Source organism: Emys orbicularis, chromosome 7, assembly GCF_028017835.1.
Source record: "Emys orbicularis isolate rEmyOrb1 chromosome 7, rEmyOrb1.hap1, whole genome shotgun sequence".
NCBI lineage: Eukaryota > Metazoa > Chordata > Testudines > Emydidae > Emys > Emys orbicularis.
The window spans coordinates 87,289,116-87,314,645 of NC_088689.1; the positions used below are offsets into that span (position 1 = coordinate 87,289,116).

Consider the following 25,530-nt stretch of genomic DNA (forward strand, 5'->3'; position numbering starts at 1 on the left):
ATACCCTGCAGGAAAAGCACTCATGCGAAGAACTACTGAGAGAATTTCATCATTGCATGGTATAATGAAGCTGCTGCCTCACACTGTTCAGTGGAGTTTCTTCTTAGTTACCATAAGGAAGCTAACACTAAAATTATCTTGCATATCATCAATGCCACGGGGAGAGGTGCTACTAAACTCTGCATTTTGGCATTAGACAGATGTTCCAGAGCTCTGAGAGACATTACCGAAGACTTCCTCAAGATTCTGCTGGGGAACAGAATTGTTGTATATCCCTCAGAGACGTGTTCCTATCACTTGGACCATTAAAAGCCACTGCACAGCAAGATTTCCATGTCCTTTCAGGATATGACACTATTGTATTTGGTTCAGCCTCTGAAGACTCTCTCCTCACTCTGAAGGTGCTTGGAACGGCTGATACAGTCACTGATGAGGTCATAAATGCACTGGACACATTCATACGGCGAGTTTACCATTTGAAGACCAACATTATGACACTTTCAGAGCTACATTGGTGGCTGTTTTCCAAGAAACAGAGAAAAACTGCCATTGACATGGTGTGCATTTATACCTCCTACCAAGAGGGCAAATTATCAAGCAATGGAGTGGTTCCAAGATGTTCAAGCACACCCAAAACTAAATTCCCCTATTGGGCATGGATGAGTCTTGGAAGATGGACTGATCACAGCAGTTCTGTGAAATACCATGCGATCCTGAATCCATCCTTCAGCTAATCAAATGCTTGTGTGCAAAAACCAGATGCTCACCACCCTGCAAATGTTTGGCCAGCAGCCTGCCTTGTACAGAGATGTGCCAATGTGGCACAGAAGATGGTCAGCCTGACAGCAGGTCTAGAATTGGTGCCCTAGACAGAGATGACACTGATGATGACTTCAGTGAATAAATGTTTTCAGTCCTACATGTCAAGGATAACTTCCCTACGATCAACAAAGGTCAATGTCTTCAATGCATCTGTGTGTTAAAGTATAATAAAAAAAAAAAGTTGATTTTAAAATATTTTCTCAAATATTTATCTACTTAATTATTCTAGGTTTGTCATGCTTGTTACCATTGTGTTTGTGGGAAAAAGGGCTTTTAAATGATATCCAACTCAACCCACTTCCAATGATACAGTACTATCAACATTTCACCCACCAGAGAACCTGGACCAGGAAGCCGGGGCAGAGAACAGAGAGTCCCTCTGCCATACTGCAAAGGGCGACACCACTGAAATTATGACTTTGTAGATTTTTACTAATCAGATGACACCTCCCTTACTTCTCCATCACTAACTTGCCCATGGAATGAGATTTTTCTACATTATGTTGGTCAATTCTCAGTTAATGACTTACTAATGACTACAGTATTTTAAAGAACCATTGTTCTTAGACTACAACGTATCAGTCTTTATAAAAATAAACTATAAATATATTAATACTTTGAAATCTATTTTTCTATTTATTCTCCAATGTCCCCCAAAATTTTCCATGGTGCTTCAAACCACTCTCCATTTGGCCCTCTTAAATTTTGTGTGTTCAATCCTGAGGACAGCATGCAAAAAACTGCACATCACTAGCATATGTAAATATAATTTATATGCACTAAACCCATCTGTCCTTGATTTGTGTGCGCAGATGGGGTTTTTGCACGTAGATCTTATTTGCACACACAATAGCATGCAAAAAGACTGTACCTGCAAATGGTTGGGGTGAGGAGAGTTACATGAACAAACAGAAGTCACACTATGAAAATCTGGCACTTAAGTATCTTTGTTGGACCTCTTTCAAGTCCATATTTAGAAGCGTGCCTTTAAAGAAACTTCTACTTTGTGTAGTAAAATACATTTGTGATCTTACTAAAGCTATATATGAATTATGCAATGAAGATGTTAATGAAAATTAATCACTTCCATTGTAAAAAGTTTGAGAATTTGATTTAACAATTACTACTTTTGTCAGCACATAACTTTATGCATTAGCCAATAGGACTACAAATTGAGAAATAATCTTCAAACCCCAGTAAACAAACAGTATTAAGTATTCCAAGTAACCAACTGGCTTGAAAATGATTGTTGGGGGATTGTTTTATTGATATTTGATTTTCAGTGTGCCCACTCAAATGGCAGTTTTTTCATTTAAATTTTTTTTTTTTTTACTAATTCTCTTCAATTGTGTATTTTTTTCTTTTCACAGCATCGGTTCCATAATATTTGTTTTAAGTAAATTTAGCAGATAAGCCAATCAGACTACATGAATGAACAAACCTCAGGGTATTTTGCAACTCACAGCAAGTGAAATTATTTATCCACAGTCAAAGCATAGTAGAGGAAGTGCCAGGGCGAGCTTCTCCCCAGTTATGGCTATCCATTCAATAAGCCATAACTATACTAACTGACTCATTCAATTCTTTGCCTCTGCTGAGTGAATTGACCTGAATTAGAAACTGATCTTACCAAATATAAAAGCTGAGTTCTTGGTATTTATTGTACCCAATGTCTTTTGCAGTAACAGCTTCAGAATAGCCATGCATTTTTATTGGCCAGGAGGTTCCTCTACGTGTACTACAGCATGTTATATTTTGTAAATACAAGCTTTTTGTTTATTTTTCTACTCAAATTTGGTCTGCATTTAAATATTTCAAAAGCAGATGACCCCAGTTTACCTGAGAAATACTGGGATCTGACGAGGTCTGAGTAACTTTAATAAGATTTTCCACAAGTGATTTTGCTTCAACTACCGCACTATGTGATGCTCGTCTTGCCGCAGGCACTAGAAGGATGACATTTTTACAACGTTTATTTTGAGTATGTACAAGGGAGAAACTAAAGTCTATCAGAATGTAGGTGTATGCTCTGTTAATTCCCCATACTGCTCTACCAAGGACTCTTAATTCTGGCTTTCACCATCCCTTGCTATTCCATTCCTGACCTGGGTCTCTCCACAAAGCTTTGCCAATGCACTTAAATGATGACATTCACCACCACCTGCTATTTCAGTCCTGGGCCTCTCAAGCAGACTGCCCCTAATACCAGTTGTACAGTAGCTTTGTGATAGTGACATGAACAAGACCAAACTCATTTTTGTCGACTAATTCTGATCCTTTTAATCTTGTTTTCCAAACTGGGCACTGGTGACAGTAAAGCATTTTAGTATGTCCTCCAAGCATACTATCAGGGTCAGACATAAACTAGCCAACAAAAAACACAGGCTTCTAGTTGAAAAGTGCATTTCTTGTGGAAACGTCACATTGCCACCATTACAACCACTGAATGAGCATTAGAAAAATAAAAGTTGTGTTAAATAACTATTAACATCAAAGCTACATTTCAAATGCATCTTTTTTGAGGAAGTTAATACTAAAGACCAGATTGCAAATTAGTGTTTCCAAAGAGAAGCCATCCCACTGCATCAGTTGAAGAATTAGCATGCAAAGTTACCAGAAGGAAACATCTTTTCTTGTGATTGTTTTAGCCTCCTCCTCTCTCTTGCAGACAACGGTCGATCCTTTAAATAAATCAAACCAATATTAATAGTGGCAGTCATGGTGGTTTTTCATTTTGTCATATTTGAAATTAAAACTTTTGTCTAAATGCACCTGGAAAAGATGGCTACTAACTAAAGTTTTCAGACAGTTCAGCATGCATTGTATTAATTTTTCCATGGTGATCTTGATCAACAAACCTAATTCCTGTAGGACAGGAGCCTCCAGCCTCCTTATTTCAATTAAGGGAAAGAGGAGCTGGCTTTCTTTCCTCCTACCTGATCAATCAGATGCAAGACAGAAATTTAATCACAGAGGATAACTTCTGTACATTTCTTTTCCCCACCCCCCATGCTTTTGGAGCAAACTACTCAGAAGAAATAGTAAGAAAATGACAAAAATAAATATGCATGTAAAATGTTCAGAACAAACCTTTGAAATTGCTCTCTCACTATTTTTAGAGCTGTTTACAAACTCTGTGACTTCGGTGCCATGCTGATCTGCAGGGCTATAAGTTGTCTTCACATTCACATCAGGAAAAGAAGGTAAGGGCCGCGGAGCAACTGCTCTGAGCTTAGAGAGAATTAGAAAGTGATTAGTCTCATTTCCTCTTTCAACAAATTAAAATGCTTTGAAATCTAGAACTGCAAACACCAAGCTAGCAACCCAGGACTGGGAGTCAGGACTTTTGGGTCCTATTCACAATTCTACCATTGCCTTATTGTGCCCCCCCACCACCCACCCACACAACCACTTTTCCCTAACTTCCTTATATTCCCTGTCTACATTTAGCTAACACCCTCACAACAAAACCCTATGCAAAAACAACAAAAAATCATGGAACTAAAATGACATTTGAAGCTCACCACATTGTTCACTATGCTTGTATGTCTCATCCTTTTCCCCCAATCCTTGGTCTGTCTATTTACACTGTCAGCTCTCTCAGGGGATAGGAATTGTCTCTAACTACACCTCTACCCTGATATAACGCTGTCCTCGGGAGCCAAAAAAAATCTTAACTGCGTTATAGGTGAAACCGCATTATATCGAACTTGCTTTGATCCGCTGAAGTGCACAGCCACCCCCCCCACCCCCCCCCCGCCCAAGAGCGCTGCTTTACTGCGTTAATCCAAATTCACATTATATTGGGGTAGAAGTGTATATGTTCCGTACAGTGCCAACCACAATAAGGATCCAGTCTTGCTGGGGGTCTCTGGGTACTACTGTAATAATAATAATGTCATGTAATCTTTCTGGGCTTCAATTTGCTCATGTCCCCTAGAAGGATTATAATTTTGTACCGCTGAGTGTTGAGAGGTTTACTAAGTGCTTTGAGATCCTTGGACAAAAGGCACCCACAAAAGTATATTTCCAAGGCCCACAGAGTTACCCATTTTGTTATAAATGCAATTCTATGAATGTGTATGAAATGAGATTATACACAGCTTGGAGATGGTTCAACTAATGGAAAGGATCTACAAACTGTTACAATCTTTTTGTAGGATGGGAAGAAAACTAAGGTAGTAGTACACTGCCATTTTAAAAGATCAAATTGTCATATAAATTTTTATCTGCACCTTCTCTGAACAGTCTTCATCTAGCTCCCTTTTCTTCTGCCATCGCTGCCGTGAGAGAGAAGGTTCATAGAAAGAGCTATGAGGCTGTAAGTGAAAAGTGAATTTTTCCTGAACATCTTCTGGATTTCCATGAGAGGCTTCATCCTAAAAAGTAAAAATATTTTTTTAATCTTTAGGCATGTTTTCTCCTGATTCCAACATAGACTTGTTCTTGCACATACAGTAACTCCTCACTTAAAGTCGTCCCGGTTACCTTGCTGATCAATTAGGGAACATGCTCGTTTAAAGTTATGTAATGCTCCCTTCTAACGTCGTTTGGCAGCTGCCTGCTTTACTACTGCTTGCAGGAAGAGCAGTCCATTGCAGCTAGCTGGTGGGGGCTTGGAACCAGGGTGGACCGGCAGCCCCCCCATCAGCTCCCCTAAATTCCCTGTTTAGCAGCTGCCCAGCAGGCTAGCAATTGCAGCTGTCCCTCCCCCACTGCCATGTGCTGCTCCTGCCCTCTGCCTTGGAGCTGCTCCCCAAGACTACTGCTTGCTGTGCCGGGGGGGGGGGGAGGGAAAGAACAAGGGGGGCTAATGTCAGAGTGTCCCCCTCCCCCCTGCACCTCGCTTACCCCATCTTCCATAGAGCAAGGGGGACACACTAGGGCTCAGGAAGGAGGGAGCTTGCTGATCTAATTAACAAGGCAGTGTACTTAAAGGGGAAACCTGCATATCTCCCTCCCTTCCTCCTGCCTTGTAGAGTGAGAGAGTTAACCCTTGAGGGCTCAGCCAATTGCTAGATCATCATTTAGCAGTAAGGGAAATATCCCACCCTCTGACTCCTCCACTTCAACCAAGCTTCACAATCATCATCACTGTGTACCAGTTTTAAAGTGTAAGTGTATAGTCTTGTCTGGTGAAAAAAATTTCCCTGGAACCTAACCCCCTCATTTACATTTATTTTTATGGGGAAATTGGATTCGCTTAACATCGTTTCGCTTAAAGTCGCATTTTTCAGGAACATAACTACAACGTTAAGTGAGGAGTTACTGTATTGACAAAGGCCACTTAACCCTTTGTAATGCTATGGATTTTATCTTAATCACAACCACATAAACATCTATTTGGTTGTCAGTCTGCAAAAATGACTGCAATCTCTTCTTTTAAATTACAGACAGGAAAAAAAATCAATCAATAAATAAAATAAACCACCCCAAAAAAACCAACCAAAAACACTACATTAACATTGCAACAAGGTGAACGTTTTAAATAAACTGAAGTTAGAACATTCAAAATTATGCTCCCCATCACAGTTAGCATGTTAGTTGAACAGGAAACCATAAACAAATTTCACAAATTCTGTACACTTATGTCTCTATCGTAATACTGCAATATCCAGTTTTAGTATTTTACAACAAATACGTGTTAGCAAAATTTCAGATATGTTCCGCCATTCTAATAGCAACTTCAGAAAACCAATTTGTAATGCAATAATAATAAAAAAAAATTGATTTCTCCAAAAATCAAATATTCTAGGGGAAAAGATAGTCACCAGACAACATCATTTGAGATTTCCCTTTAAAGAAATACAACTATTTTAAAGCCAACAAACTAAGCAGAATTATAATGCTAGAACACTTACTTGAATTAGGACAGGAACAAACGATGCTAGAAGCTTCTCAGTGGATTCCAAGCTCTGAAATAAGAAGTTACTATATTTTCATGAACAAACTAAAATAAGAGCAAGCTTAGTAAAGTGTATATATTAGCAATGCAAGAAAGACAGGCTTTAAAAGTCTCATTCTAGAACAGAACTTGGTGAATCACTAAGTGAATAAAACAACATCCTTATATAGGATTGAATGGAAATGACAGCTGCACATTCAGGACAGACCTACTGTTTAAATCCAAGGCATAAGACACAATAGGGAAATCAACTGTATTTTACTTTAATATACTTTCATTAAGAGCCAAAATATTGCTGGCCCTGTGCATGTGCACTAGAGAGAGACAAGGGCAAAGAAGCCCTTTACCCGCTTCCCCAGCACATTCATGTAAGAGAATCATTTTGGCTGCAGATGCTGAAGAGTGCAGGGGAAAGGGCAATGGTCAATGTTTCTGCGTCCACCAATCACCCAAATGAGGCACTCTGGAAGCCGGAAAGGAGGGAGGGCCAGGATACTTTAACATTTTCCCCCGTTGCAAGGCTTCTCTTTTCTGTTAGTCTCATTTCCTGTTTACTCCTTCACTCTTCTCTTTAGTAATCACATCTCCATTAAACAAATTTTCCTTTCCCCTCCTTCTGTCTTCCTTTAAAATCTCTTCATCTCTCTCTTCCTCCTTCCCTTCAGTTTCTTTCCCTACATTTTCATTCCACCATCCTGCACCTTCTCTAACTCCATTTCCATTATACTCTCCCTTCCTCCTCCAATCCCCATCCCAAATTAGGGCTAAACATAGCAGAAAGAGATAGAGAAGCATAGTCCGTTTGGAACAGGGATGTAGGAGCTCCGAACATTTTCTTGCCTCGTCCTTTTACAACTGGAAGCAGACAATTTTTGATCCCAGGCAAGAACAATAAAGACAATTAAGGTTTGAGCCCCAGCCTTTGTCTTATACAGAAGCAGTGCTGCAGGGATACTAGGGCTTCTAATTCAGTGGCTCTCAAACTTTTTTTACTGGTGACCCTTTTCACATAGCAAGTCTCTGAGTGTGACCCCCCTTATAAATTAAAAACACTTTTTAATATATTTAACACCATTATAAATGCTGGAGGCAAAGCGGCGTTTGGGGTGGAGGGTGACAGCTCACGACCCCCCATGTAATAATCTCGCAACCCCCTGAGGGGTCCTGATCCCCAGTTCTAACTGCTTCGGCACCCCAAGAGCCTGATCAGAAGTGCCCCACTTTGAAAGGTAACATTTGTTCAGCTTTGTTCTTTCTATAAACCATCCACTAGTGCTTCTACCAAGCACATTTAAGAGTTAAATAATTACCTGGTCATCATTTTGCTTTCGGTCCTTTGAGACAGGCTGCAGGAGTTTCAAAGTGTCATCTCCTTCATCTGCGACATCAACAGCAAAGTGCTTAGAATCCACAATTTCAGTTCTAGAACCTGGCTTTGAGTTTTGCTGTAGTCTGTCTTCCTTAGTCTGTGGGCCATTAGATGTTATTTTAGATTCTACTTCACTAGGAATGCTTAAGCACCTTGCTTTGTTATCCTGTAGTAAGTGATCACTTTTAGAGTTCCTCCTTTCAGACAGTAAAATATCAATATCCACTTTGCTAATTGTTGCTATGGAAACTCCTGTGCTGTTCTTCTCATTCTTGTTTGCATTTTTTTCAGGCTCAGCTGCTGGTTTCTCTGAGGGATAAATTTCAAAAGTTTGATCTTTGATTAAATGTTTTTCTTCATTCTGTAATTAAAAAATAGCAGAAGTGGAATTACCCTCTGAGGAATATTTTAAATGCTCCAAGAAGTCACCTGCATACCAGACAGTACATAAAGTGATAGTGAAACAAAATCATAATCAAGTACTATTTGGAAGCATCAATAAGGGGTATAACAAAGACTCTCATAAGCTTTTAAGTCTGATGAGAAGCTTGGCACTTCAGATGTCAACACAGCCTATTCCATAAGTAAAGCACCCACTTTGCCCCTATGATCACAAGTGATAAACCGGGTTCTCCTAGTAGCTCTCCAAAATGTATTAAACCACATGTTTAAGGCTTCAAAATTAAAACTAACACCAACTGGCAAACAGTGCAGAAAATGAACAGCGGGCAAGTGATTCATCTTTGTGACTCGATCTATTTGGATCACTGTAAAGCAGTGGTTCCCAAACTGGGGTTCGTGAACCCCTGGGGGTTTGTGAAATGTTACAGGGGGTTCTTGGGGGAAAATTCCCTAATGGCAGATAGAGCTGTCCCTAGGGACCCCGGGCAGCACGGGGCCAGCAGCCCAGAGCCCCTGGACTTCCAAGAGCTAAGCAGATCAAAGCAAGCATATCTATCACACTGAGGACATTTAAACTTCAAGACTCCGTATAAGAAATGGAAAGGGAGGTGGATATTTTTTGCTGTTTTAAAAATTAAATAGGCAGCAAGTATTGTTTTTTAAATTATTATGAAGGACAAGTTTAAGCTTTGTTGTAATGTGCGTTGTTTGCCTGGACTGCTCAAGACCTGAATGCTTGTGTAGGAGGAACTTTTTGAGTTGGCTTCTTAAATACCTTCAAGCTGTTTCACATCTGATACTCCTTGATGAAACATAGGAGCCTTGTCTTATAACAGGCTTATTCAAAGTGATATAAGCTACGAAAGTGAGATCTTGGAAGAGTGTTGCTGTTCTCATAATGTAATAAAAATACTGTAATGATAAATAGTGTGTAATAAGCATGTCGTAAAAACAAATTTTATATTTCCAAGATCACTACTTTTATAATTTATACTCAGGTAAAGGAGAAAATCCCTGGAAATATTCATTTTTAGGAGGGGGTTCACGAGACTTGACATTTTAGTGATAGAGGTTCACAGGTTGTTAAAGTTTGGGAACCACTCCTGTAAAGTATTCACCTCGGGTAACAAGCAATTTTCCTCAAACATATAATTGATTTTCCAGTCACAAGCTGCAGCAAACATTTTCACTGTCAACATTTGCCTGTCATTAAACATTTGCTAGCATTTCTGTTAGTCCAGTGACTTTCGATACTCTGCTGGGTACACAGTGTCACAGCATTCACATGATTGTGCCACATGCAAAAGTTAATGCAACTGTAAGGTTAAAAAAAATCCACATGACAGCTTCACAGAATAAGGATTAAGTATAATGTTTCATGAGTATCTTTCAGTAAAGACCAGTGCAATTAGTTTTACTGATCTGTGGCTATTTTCTCAGCTCCAACTGTAGATGAATACAACTCCTCTCCCCCTTTATATGTAGTTTACAGAGTTTTATTGAATACAAATATATTAGGAAAACACAAAGCATTTCAAAATATATTTTTATATCATGTCACTGAACATTTACACAAATATTAAAACAAAAACAAAAACAGATGTATCCTTTGGAAAAAAGTAACTTACGGCTCTATATCTCCTGGCTTGCTCAGAGGGATGTTTTTTGGGTGTGATGTTTCCATTATTAGATCCAGTCTTCACTGAGATCACAGAAGCAGCACTTCTGGGTGTAGAATCAGATATTTTCTTATGATTTTTGGCTGTTTTTCTTTAAAGAAAATGGCAACAACAACAAAAGGACAAAGGCTCTAAGGACAAAGACTTTAAGATGTTGTGGTTTAGACTACCTTATTAAATAGATGCCATCCAGCTACAGAACCCTTTCACATTTATAGAAAATATTTTAAATTTCCACTGATTACAGAGTTTCTATCTGAAGTGCTAAACACTGGGCTTGATTTTCTCTGCTTTGTATCTTGTATAACAGTGATCTCCAACCTTTTTATGCAGAAGATCACTTTTTGATTTTAAGTGCAACCCAGGATTTATTCCGGCGCTGCCCCGAGGCCCCGCCTCGCTCACTCCATCCCACCTCTCTCCGTCGCTCGCTCTCCCCCACCCTCACTCACTTTCACCAGGCTGGGGCAGGGAGTTGTGGTTCGGGAGGTGGTGCAGGCTCTGGGCTGGGTTCGGAGCATGGAAGGGGACTCCAGGCTGAGCCTGGGGTAGGGGGTTGGGGAGCAGGAGGGGGCTTGGCGTGCAGGCTCTAGGAGGGGGCTCAAGGCGGGGGCAGGGGATTCAGGGTGCAGGAGGGGGCTCGGGGTGTGGGCTCCCGCAGGACGGCACTTACCTCGGTCAGCTCCCCGTTGGCAGCGCAGAGGGGCTAAGGCAGGCTCCCTGCCTGCCCCACACCGCTCCTGGAAGTGGCCAGCACACCCCTGCAGCCCTTGGGTGGGGAAGGCAGGGGTCCCCGCATGCTGTTCCTGCCTGCAAGCACGGCCCCCGCAGCTCCTATTGTCCGCAGTTCCCCATTCCTAGACAATGGGAGCTGCAGGGGAGATGCTTGCACACGGAGACACCCCCCTTTCCCCCCAGCCGTTCCGAGAGCGGCATGGGGCCGGGGCAGGCAGGGAGCCTGCCTTAGCCCCACTGCGCTGCCAAACTTTTAGCAGCCAGATATCACAATAGACTGTCAGAGGCTCCAGGATCGACCAGTTGATCGCGATCTACTGGTTGGTGACCACTGCTGTATAGTCATTTTCAGCTGTGCAAAGTTAGAATGTTAGTGGTACTTTACACTGATTTGCTAGTAATTTATATCCACTTTGCATAGGTGTAAGTGACTGCACAGTGTACAAACTAGAAGACAATAAGGCTCATCCATGTGGGGAAATAAATATTTGGCAATTAAGTTTATTGCCATTATGTCTCAAAAACTGGGAGCAATGAAGTGGTTAACCAAATCTGATGACAAATTTTATATTCAACTTTTTTGTCCAACATCTAGTTAAAAACAAGCAAATAGCAAAAGGAACTTGTCTTTTGGTGATTTTTGATATGATGAAGTGGTCTTAACACAGACTGATAAGGAAACGCAAGTGACGACATATTTCCTATCCATATTTCAGATTTATTGTCCGTCTTTATCTCACCTTTTCTATTCAGTGCAAGAATTGATCACAGATTTACTATAGAACTTGGAATTTGCACAGAGTTTATTAACCAGATGATTTGTAATTTTCTCAAATGTCACAGAATGGTTTCTAATTTTTGCCATTATCTCCTCTCAACTTGTGAGCTCACTCTGGTCTGTGTATGCTAGAATGGTCAGAAGGAGAGAAGCAGTCCTGTTTTTGTTTTATTTAAATATGAGATGCATGAACTGGGATAAACGCAGCGACTGGGGAGAGTGCGTCTCTCATTATTCAACATCCTCTCTCCCATAATCCAAGCTTTTTTCTCTCTCTCATTGTCTGGCACTGAATGAAGACCAGCCTCCACAGGCTCTCACATGTCCCAATCTGAAAGCTACTTCCCCCTCTTCTTAAGCGATCATGATGCTCTTCCTCCAGCCAGAAGGAGAAGTAAACAGACCCTTCAGAACAGACCCTATGGGTATGTCTATACTGCAGTTAAAAACCCACAGCTGGCCCATCTCAGCTGACTCGGGCTCGTGGGGCATGGGCTACAGGGCTGTCAAATTGCATTGTGCATGTTTGGGCTCAGGCTTGAGCCCAAGATCTGGGACCCTGTGAGGGGGAGGGTCCCAGAATCCAGGCTCCAGCCTGAGCCCAAAGTCTACACCAAAATTCTACAGTCCCGCGCAGCCCAATGAGCTCGAGTCAGCTGACATGGGCCAGCTGCAGGTGTTGAATTGCCGTGTAGATATACCCTAATTCTACTCTGTGCATTGGTGGAAAGGTAGTGCTCATGCTTCCTTTTCACGGTCCAAGTGTATCACAGCTGCAAGAGACTTCAACCTTATTAGTGCTGAGAGTCTCCAGATTACTCCCAAAACCAGGTCTTCTCCATTGCTCCAGCCAAGCTACCTTAGCTTTTTAACTTTATCAAATTGAGGATTACAATGGGAATCTCCGGTTGTCAATAATAAAAGAACCACCTCTGATTTTCAAATAAGATTGTTAATCAGGGAACAATCTATGTGCCACATCGCTTTAAAATTCTCTATGCCCACAATACTTTGCCCTTTATAGCACTTACCTTTTGAGGATCGAATTGTTTTAAAATATTAATTAATCCTTACAACTTTTCTGTTAAGTAGGTCAATATTACCATGACCATTTTACAGATGGAGAATACAGACAGTCAGACAGGTTAACCAACTTGCCTAAGGATCATCAGTTCCAGAGCTATGAAGAAAACCTGGGGTGTCCCAATCACGTACTCTAATGAGTAATCTACTCTCCCATCTTTCACAAGTTATAATATACTAAAATCAACAGTGGACATGAACCAAACAACATGGCATTTTTTCCCCCAAATAATGGATACATTAAGAATAAGGTGTTTAGTTTTTCTATAAGAAGAAATATTGATTCACTGCAGTTCAGTACTAAGTGCTCCTAATTAGGGCAGCCAAATACAACTTCTAACATTTATTCAGGTAAGACTTTTCTGTCTGGCTGGTTTCAAACACTCACCAAAGTGAATGAACAATAGGAGGATTTACTTTCTGAAGGCAATATGCAATCCCAAACTTAAATCCACTTTCCTTCTACATAGGCCTAATGTAACTAATTTCCATCTTCTCTCTTAGTTGTCTCCGGTTATAGTTCTCAAATAATTCCTTCCCTCAACAATCTCAAAAGATCCTTTCTGCCCCATACCCTGCAGTTACACACAGCAAAACCAACTTCAACATCCAGCTCCGAAATCTGGCACAAATTGTAAAACAGTGATTACAACATTATGCTCAACAATCTGTTACCCAAACCAATAATTTTATATAGAACTATTAATAAAATAAATGTATCTTACGCCTTTGTGGCTGCCAAAAACAGAGAGATTTGGCGCTTGATATACGGTTGCCTTAGTATGCTTTTCACATTGGGTCTTTCTTCAGGCTTTTTGCTAAGCATAGTTCTTATTAGTTCTGCCAGTTGTGGACTGTAATCCTTTGGCATTGGTGGCAGCTGTAATTGTATTGAAAGGATACATCGTATTATGAGAATGAATGGATTGCTAATGTTCATAATAGGAAGCTGATTGTTTTGATGATGACATCAATGTACAGCAAACAAAAACCATTTACACATTTGCCTACAGGAATTGCTGCATTATTTGAGCATTAGGGCTCTGATTCAGCTAGGTACTTAAACACATCCCTAACTTTAAGTGCAGTAGTCCCACTGACATCAATAGGCCAAGTGCTTAAGTATCTTACTGAACAGAGGTTTGTGTAAAGTTTAATGAAAGAACTCTATACAATTTTTTTCTTAATGATCAGCTAACCACAAAATACTGCCAATATACACAAAAGATTGCATATAAGAAAATTAATTCCCTGGTAAGCTGGATTTAGAAATTTTAAAGCAAGGTATTCAAAGCTGGTCAGTTGTACTTTCTAAGATTTGCAAATGAAAATTTAGTCACAGAGAACCCTCAGTTTATTTAAAATATTTTTGTTACAGCTGAAGATCAGGATTTAAATGTGTTTTTATAACATGCCAAACCAAATAAGGAACTAACATTGAGCTAAAGTAATCCAGCTGTATATGTCAAACAAGAAAATACCCTGAGATGATTCTTTGCATAATGTTAAAAGTGGAAACTTTATACTCGAAAGTGCTGAAGTGACTTATTTCCTCCAATCTACTAGCTGCACAAGGTGAATATAAGAAAATTCTAGTGATACCTTAAAAAGAAACTACTTTCTGGATCTGCCATTACATCAGTAGGTACCCACATCTCACACCAAACATTAGAATGGACAGGATGATGCAGTGTTCCCATCATACGTGGGGAAAAAATTATACTAACCCCACAAATCAGAGTTGAAATTCTTACTTTTGATTGAAAACAGTTATCTCAAGTTCCAAACACAAGATTGGACTACAGGTCTGAATATACAGATTTTGCATGATTGAGTATCCACATCAGAAGGGTCTTCATACTGTAGCATATTTCCAAAATGTTTTCACTGAACCAAAACAACTTTAGATCAGTTTTTACCTTTCCTTCAATAATTCGATAAACTAAAGAGTTCATGTCTTTAGCGTTGAAGGCATGTTTCAGCGTGGCCATTTCATAAACACAACAGCCCAGAGCCCAAACATCAGACTGTGAAAAGAAAACCAGAAAAATCAGCATAAGCGCTTCAGATGCAATACTGAAAATTTACTTTTAAAAAAGTAGATAATATGCTCCTGAACAGCCCATTAGGAACAGACTGTTATGCTGAGTTGGCAGCCACTATAGTTAAGATCACAACCAAATTCCACTATAAACTTTTGGTTGTGGCCTCAGGTAACAAAACTGGTTTATACTGAGTATGGCCACATTGACTCTGAAGGGTAAGGAGAATTTTTCTGCAAAGCGTGAAGAAAGTTGGTCTGTTACTGAGTTACAGATCATTAAAAAAAAAAAATCCTGATTTCAAATACTGGCTTGTCTCTAACATTTCTTTGAGTTCCTTTAGCTCCAAAGAGTTCTGAAACTAATTCTTTCTTCAGACTTCCCATATACAGTAACTCCTCACTTAACATTGTAGTTATGTTCCTGAAAAATGCGACTTTAAGTGAAACGATGTTAAGCGAATCCAATTTCCCCATAAAAATAAATGTAAATGAGGGGGTTAGGTTCCAGGAAAAATTTTTCCCACCAGACAAAAGACTATATTAAACAAACAATTTAATACTGGTACACAGTGATGATGATTGTGAAGCTTGGTTGAGGTGGAGGAGTCAGAGGGTGGGATATTTCCCTTACTGCTAAATGATGAACTAGCAATTGGCTGAGCCCTCAAGGGTTAACTCTCTCACTCTACAAGGCAGCAGGAATGGGGGAGATATGCGCATTTCCCCTTTAAGTACACTGCCTTGTTAATTAGATCAGCAAGCTCCCTCCCCTTCCTGAGCCCTGGTGTCCCCCCCCCCCCGGCTCTATGGAAGATGGGGTAAGCGGGGTGCAGGAGCAGGGGGGAGGGGGACACCCTGACATTTGCCCCCCTCTTCTTTCCCTCCCCCCCACACAGCAAGCAGGAGTCTCGAGGAGCAGCTCCAAGGCAGAGGGCAGGAGCAGCACATGGCAGTGGGGGGAGGGACAGCTGCAATTGCTAGCCTGCTGGGCAGCTGCTAAACAGGGAACTTAGGGGAGTGGGGAGCTGATGGGGGGCTGCCGGTCCACCCTGGTTCCAAGCCCCCACCAGCCAGCTGCAATGGGCTGCTCTTCCTGCAAGCAGTAGACAAAGCAGGCGGCTGCCAAACAACATTAGAAGGGAGCATTACACAACTTTAAACGAGCACGTTCCCTAATTGATCAGCAACGTAAGGTTAACTGGGATGACTTTAAGTGAGGAGTTACTGTAGTTACATCTCACTGAAATCTCAGCCATAAACTATTTGTGAATAATATAGATTGCAATTAAGCAAAGTTATGTCCATAATGTTTAAGTCCCAATCCTGTACTGTGAACTACACATGCAGATTACTGCACCCATGTAGAATTCCAGACTTTCAATGGAGTTCCAAGCAGTGTAGCCGCGCACCAACATGAATCATGAGCTTCGTAATGCATGTGCATGCACGTGAAGAAGAGAAAACATTTTACTCACTGGTGGCCAGCTGCAGCTTGGAGAAAACTGGAAGTCTTTCTATATTTAATTATAGTAACAGAAGTTTTTCCTTAGTTCACGTTTTTGGTACATGTGGCCTACAGCTGCGATTTAATTAACGGAGGGGCATACTTTTGTTTTTTTTAAATATGCAATGTAATATTTCAGGGCCGTCCCTAGCTATTTGGGTGTCCTACTCAGCCCCCCAGGCCTTCCCCCACCCAGGGCCTGGGAGGCAGGAGCTGTGGGGGGCCACTTTTGGGGGCCTCACAGGCCCAGAGTGGCCTGGGGAATTAGTGGGGGGCTGGGAGCAGCCCGCTCCGCTTCCCTTGCCCCGGCCCCAGCCGTGTCGCTCGGGGGAGGAGGCTTGTTAGGATATAGATATTCAGGCCTGTCTGTAAAGGCCTATACTTTAAGAATTTTAGGTGTATTCTTATCACTTACCTAGTTATAGAGGTATAAAAGAAAGAATCAAAATCACTGTCTGTGTAAGGGCCTTCTCTTACTGTGACAGTCTGAGGCCTGGTTCTTAGGCTAAGGCCTTCGGCTAAGCAGCAGAGGCCAGCCATAAACTGGGAAGTGTACGGTCACATCCTCACATTCCAAACTAGTCACATTGAAATAAGGTGCTATTGGGCTGTTAGGAATATCAGGACAGGATTGTATTCCTATCACCTCCAGAGAAAGGGAAGAGCCTAGAAGATGCAAAAGGAAACTTAGTTTGATAGCATCCTGTCTGGCAAGAACTCACTTATCAATAGCTGGGATGTGAAATCCTCATTTCTGTATTGTTCTATCACTGTAGTCTCCACTTCCCTATTGCTTGTCTGTATAATCTCTGTCTGGTTCTGTGATTGTTTCTGTCTGCTGTATAATTAATTTTGTTGGGTGTAAACCAATTAAGGTGGTGGGATATAATTGGTTAAATAACCATGTTACAGTATGTTAGGATTGGTTAGTTAAATTTCAGTAAAATGATTGGTTAAGGTATAGCTAAGCAGAACTCAAATTTTACTATATAGTCTGCAGTCAATCAGGAAGTAAGGGGGGAATGGGAACAGGGAATGGGGGTGGGGGAATTGGAATCATGTTTCGCTAAGTGGGGGGGAATGGGAACAGGGACACAGGCAAGGCTCTGTGGTGTCAGAGCTAGGAAGGGGGACACTGAGGAAGGAAACTGGAATCATGCTTGCTGGAAGTTCACCCCAATAAACATCGAATTATTTGCACCTTTGGACTTCGGGTATTGTTGCTCTCTGTTCATGAGAGAAGGACCAGGGAAGTGAGAGGGTGAAGGAATAAGCCTCCTAACAAGGCTTGGGGGAAGGGATCCCGCACTCACCGGCAGTGGCGGGAAGCGGAGCAGCCCGGACCCAGCCCACCCTACTCCGCCAGCTCCCAGCTGCGGCGCTCCACTTCCCAACCCGAGCAACATGGCTGGGTCCAGGGCAAGGGAAGCGGAGTGGGTTGGGGCCGCGTCTCTCCGCTTCCCGCTGCCGGTGAGTGCCGGGGGCTATCCTTTCCTCGCACTCACCAGCGGCGGGAAGCGGAGCGCCGCGGCTGGGAGCTGGCAGAGTAGAGCAGGCTGGGGCCGGGTTGCTCTGCTTCCCGCCACTGCCGGTGAGTGCAGGGTCGCTGGGGAAGAGGCAGAGCGGAGGGAGTTGTCCGGGCCCCCACGCCCCACTGGGGATGGCCCTGCCCCTTGCAGGGAGGGCCAGCCGAGAGATAGGGCTGGTCGCCGGGGCTGGTGCTGCCACGTATGCAGCACACAGCTGCTTAGGGCACCATGAAATTTGGGGCAATTTGGTGCCCCAAATTTCATGGTGCCCTAAGCAGCTGCATATGCCTAAGGACAGCCCTGCAATATTTCACATGTACATTTATTTAAAAGACTGTATAAGCCATAGGCGCCGACTTCTTCTGGCGTCGGTGGGTGCTCAACTCCTCCTTGCCCCCGGCCCCGCCCCCATACCAACCTCTTCCCCAAAGTCCCTGCCCCAACTCCGCCCCTATTCAACTCCTTCCCCAAATCCCCACCCCTGCCACGCCTCTTCCCCTGAGCACACCACGTTCCGCTCCTCTCTCTCCCTCCCAGAGCTTGCTACAGCTGTTTGGCGGCAGCAAGCACTGGGAGGGAAGGAGGGGGAAGGAAGAAGCGGAGACATGGCGCGCTGGGAGGAGGCGGAGGAGGAGGTGAGGCGGGGAGGCTGGGAGCTTGGCTGCCGATGGATGCAGAGCACCCACTAATTTTTCCCCGTGGGTGCTCCAGCCCCGGAGCACCCACAGAGTCGGCACCTATGTTATAAGGTGGGAGTATATTTGAATATTGAGCTACCTTCCCTTACATGTTCATCTCCATACTTGTAAATGCTTATTAGGTTTTTTTGGTTTGTTTTCTTATTACATACATAATAGCAATTTTAAAGATAAAGCCTTTCACAATTATCTTAGGCTTCATATGTCAGTGTCCTAACATACATTTAAACAAAGGTTTTTCTTTGCACTGGAATTCTAACTTACACTGATACAGTCGATTGACAAAACCTGGTCCTAACAAATTAACACAAGTTGACAATTCACGTACACTAAAGAAAACTAAATTCCTTTAAGATAGCTTTTTGTGATTAATTTCTTCCCCTGTGGGTAATAGTAAAAAAGACAGCAAAAGTTAATCAGCAGTCCCCAAAAAGTGCTTTTTACACAGGCATTACTTTCATAACACACAAGATAGTACTGCTCTATGGTTAATAGGTGAGCCAACAAAATAACTCGCATTATCTTCTAGATAATTTATAAACTTCTCAGAGTTTAAGGCTCAACTAACACAACTGGGGCCAATATTTGCATCAATATACTTTACCTTGTAGTTGTAAGGTTTGTTGGAGAACAGTTCAGGACTCATATAATAAGGTGTGCCAATGAGAGTACTGGCCATATCATACTGATTTTCTAACACTCTGGCTATTCCCAGATCTCCCACTTTGATTATATTTGTCCTGGTCAGGAAAACATTTTGAGTTTTGAGATCTCTGTGTAGAATGTGTTTTTCATGTAAATACTGAAAAATAAAGTATTTCAAGCAAGTTAAACAGTTAATTCCTTCTTTTCCTCTGACCAGAGTCAAAAAGGAAAAAGTACAAATGCAACAAAACTACACGTCACTATACAAGAGATGAATTATAGTTAATATCATACTAATCTGTTCATGTTAACATATGTATATACACAACTTGGTTATTTCTTTAGTTTAATGTGCCTATATAGAAGCAAAACGTGCAAAATTAAGGCTGAAGCTCAGTCCTTAACTCACTCTCCACTGTGTTTTATTGCAATTGATTTCAGACCCAATCCTGCAGTCCTAGTAAGGAATTTTGTCTGAATTAAGGACTATATGAAGTCAGTGGGAATTTTGCCTGAGTAAGAATTGCAGGATTAGGCCTATGATGAACGGGACATTTGCATTCCTAGCCACAAACAAACAAACGTAGGAATGGCCATACTGGGTCCATCTAGCCTAATATCCAGTCTTCCAATAGTAGCCAATGCCAGATGCTTCAAAAGGGAATGACAAGAAGAGGGCAACCATCAAGTGTTCCACCTCCTGTCACCCAGCCCCAGCATCTGGCAGTCAGAGGCTTAGGGATATCCAGAGCATGGGACTGCATTCCTGACCATCTTGGCTAATAGCCATTGGTGGACCTATCCTCCATGAACTTATCTAACTCTTTTTTGAATCCAGTTATAGTTTTTGCTTTCACAAATCCCCTGACGACAAGTTCCACTGGCAAGTTAAAAACAGAATTTTCACTCCAACATCCTAGTTTCCTCCATATCGTCTTAAAAAAAAAATCTTTATTATTGTAATGATTTTTTTGTGATTTGATTCCCTTTACATTTTTAAAATGTAACAGACTGAAGCAGCTTCCAGTAGAACTTATGAGTTAATGGTCTGGAAATTTTCACTTAAAACGTAACTTAATTACAGGAGCAAAATAATAATGTTTTTTGTGCAAACACTTCTTGGTTAAAATTAGTTTTTAAGACGTTATCAATAAGTTTCAGCACGGAGAAAATGTGTATAATTGAGTTGCAAACCCCTGGAAACAGAGGGTTATGAATAACAGAAACAGCCCCTTAATTAGAACAAAACTTGCTTATATTCAGAACTCTATAGTTATGGGCTACAATTACAATTAACTGCCAACCATCATGTCACATTGTCTACAATACTGAAATGATGGAGGTAAAGTATACAACAGCAACTCTTTTTCTACATGGCTACCTTAGGTTGACATTGATAATCTGTAAGCAAAGTTAACACATCAAAACTAAAATTAAGGGTTTTTTTAATGGAAAGCAAACAAAAACAGACCTATTTCTTTTAAAACTAAGAAGTTATATGTTACAGTATATTAATACCTGCAATGCCATGGCAATCTGGACAAACCATTCCACCACCTGATTCTCTGGCAAAGGTTTGCCTTTCTGCTCTTTAAGTTTATGATACAGGTCCCCTCCTTCACAGAAGCCCATGACAATATATAACAGGCCATCTTCCCCCTCCCAGGACTCCCTATAGGTGACTATGTTGGGGTGTTTCAGCTGAGACAACAACTGGGCTTCTTGTTCTGCTGCTTCTCTCTCTCGGCTGGATGCATGTTTAAGGTTTAGCTTTTTAATGACATACTGCAGAGGGGAAAAAAAAGATTTATAATGAAAACATCCAAGCTATTATTGAAACACACTGGCAAATTCTAAAAATCTATAAAACAATTTTTTAAAATAGTTACATTTAACAGTGTCCATTATGTTGTAAGAATGGAACAAATGTCTTCCCCCTCACAAATGCACAAAACTAAAATTTAAAACTTTACATATATTATAATTTTAAATCTAAATGCCACCATTTGTATTTTCTTCAGGTAGGCATTTACTGGTATTATCCTTGCAATTTGCCTTCTTGACCATCCCTAATGTCTATCCTAGTGCTAATCCGCAATAGTTATTAAGCCATCTGCAAATTAGAGGGGTAGTTGTCACGGAGTTTGGGGGAGACAAGGCCCTGCACCCCCGGCTTCCTGCGATTCACCATGACTCTCAGCCAGCCAGTAAAACAGAAGGTTTATTTAGCCGACAGGAACACAGTTCAAGACAGGTCTTGCAGGTACAGACCACAGGACCCCCTCAGGTCAGATCCATCTTCGGGGGCCAGGAGGTCTGTCTGGCCTCCCCTCCATTTTCCCAGCCAGCTCCAAACTGCAACTCTCCAGCCCCTCCTCTCCCTTTGTCTCTTTCCCGGGCCAGGAGGTCACCTGATCTCTTTGTTCTTCAACACCTTTAGTTGGCAACTTTGCAGGGGAGGGGCTCAGGCCATTAGTTGCCAGAAGACAGGGTGTTGGCCATTCTCTGTGCAGACAGGATCACACTGGCCCCCTAGGGCTCTGCAACAATCATACACCCCATGACACTTGAGAAATGCATAGGGGAAACTGAGGCACCCACACAGTATTCAGAGAAAACATTAAGAACATTCCCACTTCGTCACAGTAGTAATTGAAAATTTTGAAGGAGAGTAAAAACTGATCAGATCTTCCCTTTTGCTCTTTCCTATAATACAAGACACACTGAAGAAATTAAAAGTAGGTGCAGTTAAAACAAATAAAAGGTAATAATACTTCTTTTTACATAGAGTGGTGGCCTTTGCACAACACTACATGCTAAATTGTCCAAGAGATCAAAAGTCCGAATCAGCCTGTTACATAAAATTGCCTTTAAAATTTGCTTACTTTCAGAAGCAAACTATGGTACAAACTGGACTGTTTACATTAAAAAGAACTGTGATAAGGGCTCAAGGCTCCTGCTAAAGTCAATGGTTGGCATGATAACGAACTGAAAGATTCTACAAGTGAAGGGAAATATTTGTAGTAGAAATAATCGCAATGTATTCTGATTGGTTAATTTTAATAGAATGAGGATGCTACCCCTTCTTGGAGGAGTCACTAAAGAGGGGCCATGGGGTGTATGGAATGGAAGAAGCAAGCTTTACCCACATGGCTACCACCTCCACAGTCTCCAGGGACCAACCATGAGACCATTGGGCCTTTGCTGTCCTGATCCTGAAAGACATCCTGACCAGACAAGATCAAAGAAGGAAAGTGTGGGCCCCTTACTGAATGAGGGAGGCAACCTAGTGACAGAGGATGTGGAAAAAGCTAATGTACTTAATGCTTTTTTTCCCTCTGTCTTCACAAACAAGGTCAGCTCCCAGACTGCTGGACTGGGCAGCACAGTATGGGGAGGAGGTGACCAGCCCTCTGTGGAGAAAGAAGTGGTTCGGGACTATTTAGAAAAATTGGATGAGCACAAATCCATGGGGCCGGATGCGCTGCATCCGAGGGTGCTAAAGGAGTTGGCAGATGTGATTGCGGAGCCATTGGCCATCATCTTTGAAAACTCATGGCGATCGGGGGAGGTCCCGGATGACTGGAAAAAGGCTAATGTAGTGCCCATCTTTAAAAAAGGGAAGGAGGAGGATCCGGGGAACTACAGGCCAGTCAGCCTCACCTCAGTCCCTGGAAAAATCATGGAGCAGGTCCTCAAGCAATCAATTATGAAACACTTAGAGGAGAGGAAAGTGATCAGGAACAGTCAGCATGGATTCACCAAGGGCAAGTCGTGCCTGACTAACCTAATTGCCTTCTATGATGAGATAACTGGCTCTGTGGATGAGGGGAAAGCAGTGGATGTGTTATTCCTTGACTTTAGCAAAGCTTTTGATACGGTCTCCCACAGTATTCTTGCCACCAAGTTAAAGAAGTATGGGCTGGATGAATGGACTGTAAGGTGGATAGAAAGCTGGCTAGATCGTCGGGCTCAACGGGTAGTGATCAATGGCTCCATGTCTAGTTGGCAGCCGGTTTCAAGCGGAGTGCCCCAAGGGTCGGTCCTGGGGCCAGTTTTGTTTAATATCTTTATTAATGATCTGGAGGATGGTGTGGACTGCACTCTCAGCAAGTTTGCAGATGACACTAAACTGGGAGGCGTGGTAGATACGCTGGAGGGTAGGGATCAGATACAGAGGGACCTAGACAAATTAGAGGATTGGGCCAAAAAAAACCTGATGAGGTTCAACAAGGACAAGTGCAGAGTCCTGCACTTAGGACGGAAGAATCCTATGCACTGCTACAGACTAGGGACCGAATGGCTAGGTAGCAGTTCTGCAGAAAAGGACCTAGGGGTCACAGTGGACGAGAAGCTGGATATGAGTCAACAGTGTGCTCTTGTTGCCAAGAAGGCTAATGGCATTTTGGGCTGTATAAGTAGGGGCATTGCCAGCAGATCGAGGAATGTGATCGTTCCCCTTTATTCGACATTGGTGAGGCCTCATCTGGAGTACTGTGTCCAGTTTTGGGCTCCACACTACAAGAAGGATGTGGAAATATTGGAAAGAGTCCAGCGGAGGGCAACAAAAATGATTAGGGGTCTGGAACACATGACTTATGAGGAGAGGCTGAGGGAACTGGGATTGTTTAGTCTCCAGAAGAGAAGAATAAGGGGGGATTTGTTAGCTGCTTTCAACTACCTGAGGGGGGGTTCCAAAGAGGATGGAGCTCGGCTGTTCTCAGTGGTGGCAGATGACAGAACAAGGAGCAATGGTCTCAAGTTGCAGTGGGGGAGGTCTAGGTTGGATATTAGGAAACACTATTTCACTAGGAGGGTGGTGAAGCACTGGAATGCTTTACCTAGGGAGGTGGTGGAATCTCCTTCCTTGGAGGTTTTTAAGGCCCGGCTTGACAAAGCCCTGGCTGGGATGATTTAGTTGAGAATTGGTCCTGCTTTGAGCAGGGGGTTGGACTAGATGACCTCCTGAGGTCCCTTCCAACCCTGATATTCTATGATTCTATGAAAGAAAGGGAACCAGATGACACCACCACCTCCATCAGCTTCAGCTAAATCCTGAACGTAACATGGAACATGAACCTTAGATTCCTCCCTCATGTTGTTTTCCTTCCCCACTTTATTTCTTCCGTTTTCTAAGCCTGCTAAGATACCATTCACAATGCTGTTGTGACTCTGTGACAAGAGGGGCACGCTAAAACAATGCCTTAAAAGCAATGACTTAAACTTTGCCAGTGTTGAATGTGCCACGTCTTGTAGTAGCTGATATAATCATGTACTGTGCCTATGTTTCTCTAGCAATGAGGCTGCAAGTAAAAGTCAGCACCAGAGGCAGAAACTGCATTTTCTATTTTTGCAATTCTTCTCCCCCTTTTGAGTGTTTGTCCTAAAGGATCAGATTCAAATATCTCAAAACCTTCTATTTTAATCCCAAAAGGGCAGTTAATATCTTTAATACCATCCAAAAGACTATCAAAGCAGGGTTTTTCCCCCTCATACAGCTAAAAGAAAAGGAAATTGTTAAAATGAAAACCCAATTCTTTAAATTCTGAATTTTTTAACTTGTCTTTTTCTATTTAATAAAACTTTTAAAATGTTATAATGATGGCATTAAACCAACAATTATTTAAAATGATAAACAGTTAAGTATGGTCTGGGGTAACATTTTAACATAGTGAACAAGGGTTTTATCAACATTTTCTCCTTTGTTTGGACCGAGATAACCCTTTATCAACAAAATTGTAGCCAATTTGTATAATCCAGGAGATCAGCACTAAACACCATGGCTGGACAATTTTGTGACTGATAACCTTTTTGTAACAGGTTCTGAGATAAGGATAATAAAATCTCCATGCTTCAGAGCATAAATTCTCGCAAGGGTCAGGAAGGAATGCCCCCTTGCAATGCATAGCAGGCTAAATGGAATCACAGAAGCAGGTATTGGTCCACACTGGAGGCTGAGCTGGAGCAAGAGGAGAAAGGACGGTCTTGCGGTCAAGGAACTGGACACGAACACAAACCAACCACTCCCCTAAGCACGCAGGGGGATGGGAAGGGGAAAACCAGACTCCCCTGCATCCTCGCACTCCTCCTCACACCATTCTCGAAAGGCCCGGGGGGAGGGAGTTAAAATCGGGAGAGAGACAGACTCCGCTTCCCCAGAACCCCCACTCCTCTCACCAGGCTCCGGGACTGAGACGGGGGTCGGACCCGCCACAGGCCCTCCCGCGGCCAGCTCCCCGGTTACCTGTCTGTTGTCCTGCCGGTGCCGCACCAGGCTCACCTCCCCGTAGCTGCCCTTGCCCACGGCCCGCAGGAAGAAGTAGGCGGCCAGGGGCAT

The 25,530-nt window shown here is 42.3% G+C and overlaps 1 protein-coding gene across 1 annotated transcript in view; it reads right to left on the reverse strand.

Moving 5' to 3' along the window:
• NEK4 (NIMA related kinase 4) overlaps positions 1-25,530 on the reverse strand; it is a 50,795-nt gene extending 25,265 nt beyond the window's left edge. The window contains exons 1-12 of the mRNA XM_065407509.1: positions 25,438-25,530; positions 20,712-20,978; positions 19,153-19,350; positions 14,693-14,800; positions 13,499-13,653; positions 10,127-10,268; positions 8,038-8,457; positions 6,684-6,737; positions 5,058-5,201; positions 3,913-4,053; positions 3,437-3,503; positions 2,662-2,768 (exon numbers count right to left, since the gene is read on the reverse strand). Coding sequence (XP_065263581.1) covers positions 2,662-2,768; positions 3,437-3,503; positions 3,913-4,053; positions 5,058-5,201; positions 6,684-6,737; positions 8,038-8,457; positions 10,127-10,268; positions 13,499-13,653; positions 14,693-14,800; positions 19,153-19,350; positions 20,712-20,978; positions 25,438-25,530 — 1,896 coding nt within the window. The remainder of the gene's footprint in view (positions 1-2,661; positions 2,769-3,436; positions 3,504-3,912; positions 4,054-5,057; positions 5,202-6,683; positions 6,738-8,037; positions 8,458-10,126; positions 10,269-13,498; positions 13,654-14,692; positions 14,801-19,152; positions 19,351-20,711; positions 20,979-25,437) is intronic.